General features: G+C 32.0%; 1 protein-coding gene across 1 annotated transcript; it reads left to right on the top strand.

Moving 5' to 3' along the window:
• The first annotated feature begins 339 nt into the window (after positions 1–339).
• On the top strand, positions 340–2,410 carry LOC143250506 (transmembrane protein 222-like). The gene is made up of 2 exons (XM_076501141.1): positions 340–633; positions 2,181–2,410. The coding sequence occupies exons 1-2, from the start codon at positions 476–478 to the stop codon at positions 2,266–2,268; spliced, it is 246 nt and encodes an 81-aa protein (XP_076357256.1). The 5' UTR covers positions 340–475; the 3' UTR covers positions 2,269–2,410.
• The last annotated feature ends 374 nt before the right edge of the window (positions 2,411–2,784 follow it).

The following is a 2,784-nucleotide window of genomic DNA, read 5'->3' as shown; positions in this document are numbered from 1 at the left end:
GTCAAGCATGTTTTGGTGCGACCGGGATTAGAACTCGCGACCCTCGGATTACGAGTCGAAAGTCTTAACACGCTTGGCCAAAACAAAGTATTGTACTTAATCTGTGTAGAAGTAGATTAGATGAAAATTTTAATAATTTGTATATTATATTAATAAAAGCAAGTTAGAACATTTTGCATGTTCAAATGTCATAATTTTTCGATGTTCTTATTTTTGACGCTTTTGCAACGATTTTTATTTTTATATTGGTACATTATGTAACTTAATTGTGTATTTTTATTCCAATTAATGTGTTAATAATAGTTATGCTATAGTTTATTTTGTTGTTGTTTATTTTTTTTTTTTGTCAACGGTAAGGTTCGAGAGTTTAGACAACTTGGTCTTCAGTTCTCAGACTGAATGGAAATAAACGTTCTTTGTGGTAAACTTAAGCAGTGGTTGGAACCGAAACTTATCAAGTTGTAATAGATTTATTATGGTTGGAATGAGATTAGTTGGTATAATGAGCTCTCCAGATTGTCAAGCGCACACAACTAAAACCAATATCTATTCTCCTGATTCTGTGGATATTATAGATCACAAAAGAAGTCGTTATCCTTTTTGTATTGTATGGACTCCAATTCCAATTCTAACGTAAGTATGTTATGCCGAATCCAGAAAAAGTAGTTGTGGTAGTAATATCAATGTTTATAATGCAAGGTGGGAAATATGTTGCACTGAAACTGAAATTGGCATCTCCTCCACTTCTGTATGATCAGTAATTTTTATGGAATTAATTTACTAATAACATTACGCAGTTTCTTGCTTTCATTGTTGTAAATATTGTACAGTAGATTATTATTAATGCTTAGTACAGTATTATATAGTAATTCCACTGTAAATTGTAGTCATTGCTAATTTTTCTCACTTTATATTACTTCTTGTGCCAGAGAGATATTATTAATTAAGCTGTTTTCAAAGACGTTGTTGTTAATATTATTAGTTACTCAACACCGATCATGGCTTTTGAATGTCTTTTGTCATTACTTATCACACTTAGCCAAGCTGAACATAAGTTATGAGATTCAACTTACTTAATAAATGTAAGGTATTTTCACAGAAATACAGAATCTTTGAGAGTAAGTACAGTGAAATAGAGTGTACTGTTTCATAGTATTAATGCTAAAAACTAAAACCCATACCATATCATATCCTCATAAAATTCTGTAAAGGTAGACATATATTGTCTATATATAGGAGAAGGAGAAATTATTATTGTTCAGTGACCACAGAATTTACTGTTGAGCTTCTGTTTTTGTTAATGTGTATGGCTCTCACATGAAATTTTGGATTAAGAAAAGGTTTAAATGAATCATTCACTGAAAGAATGGCTTATTATAGTTGTAAAAGTACTCACCACAACCACAATGGAGAGTTAGAAAAGCAAAGGCAAATAAGAATTGTAGACAAATGAATTAACATAGGACAAGACTAAGTCCAATTGGAGAGGTCTCCATAGGGCATCCATCCACACAAAAAAATCCGCTTTAGCTCTGGTTTAGACTAAAAATAACTAATCAAAAAGGGCTGAGCTTGCCACTTGTGGATAACTGTTGCCAACTAGAGCTGTTTCAATGATGAAATGATAGGCACCCACATGTAAGAGTTAAGACAGTCATCAGTACATCCATACACCCAATACTTGAAAGGAAGTGGCCTTTTCAAGCTACTAGGTGATGAACACTATAGTGATTTTCACTTGATTAATAGTTAAGATGATCATATGCTTGATAAAAACAAAAAAATTGGAAAACTGAATTCTCTCCACAATCAGACAAGTCACATTAAAACCCACTCTAAAGCTCCACTACCAGGAAATTGCAGTATTATAAGACTTCTCATTAGATTGTTTAAATATATAGCTGTTTCTCGTTAGGTTCTACATCTACTCCAATCTTATCATTAAATTTAGTGTATGAATGTAGATATTTTAATAGAACATTTTATTGAATATATGACTACTTAATTTGATGGTTGTTTCTTATTCTATTGGTTTTAACAATATTTGATTTTGTCATTTATTATAAAAATGGACTGTTAATGTGCTGTTTAAGTATTGTGAAGTGTTGTTTGAGTATTTGAAAAAATTGTTTTGACTAACGTAAAAGGTCTGCATTGTGTTTTCATTATGTATTTTGTAGGACTGGATATGCTGCTGATGGACAGTACCCATCAATTAGAACTATATTTCTAGTACGTGAGATCGTGGCACCCATGAACAGAAGCTAAGACAGCCATTACACACTAGTTGTGGTACCAACTGAAGAAAGAGGAGAATTATCACTGATGAGAGGTACCAACTAATTTGACTCAGCTACTACACAAATTAGAGCTTGGTATCAAAGTGCAATCCTCACTGGTGCAAGACTGCTTGCTAATGGGTTTATATTACAAACATTTGCTGTGATCCACTCAGGCAAGAGTAAAGTGAAGCAGTCACTTGATACACATCATATTCAATGATTAACAGAAATTCTGAATATCATCAACATAAAATTCTCTTTGCAAGTGAAGGAGAAAGTGGTTCAATGATGCCATTGATTTTGATGCTAAAATGTGTGGCATTGTAAACACAGCCCTGATGGACCCCAAGTTTCAGTTTAAAGGATTAGAAAAAAAATTACAAATAAAAAAAACGGGTGACCAAATAACCTATATAAATGGATTTCTAAGATACTAAATATTTTCATAGTATCACAAAAAACTTCTTAAAATTAAAAATAAATATTGAAACAAGGTACTTTC

This window comes from Tachypleus tridentatus, chromosome 5, assembly GCF_004210375.1.
Source record: "Tachypleus tridentatus isolate NWPU-2018 chromosome 5, ASM421037v1, whole genome shotgun sequence".
NCBI lineage: Eukaryota > Metazoa > Arthropoda > Merostomata > Xiphosura > Limulidae > Tachypleus > Tachypleus tridentatus.
Note: the sequence above shows the minus strand (reverse complement) of the source record. Positions and strands in the feature narration are given on the sequence as shown.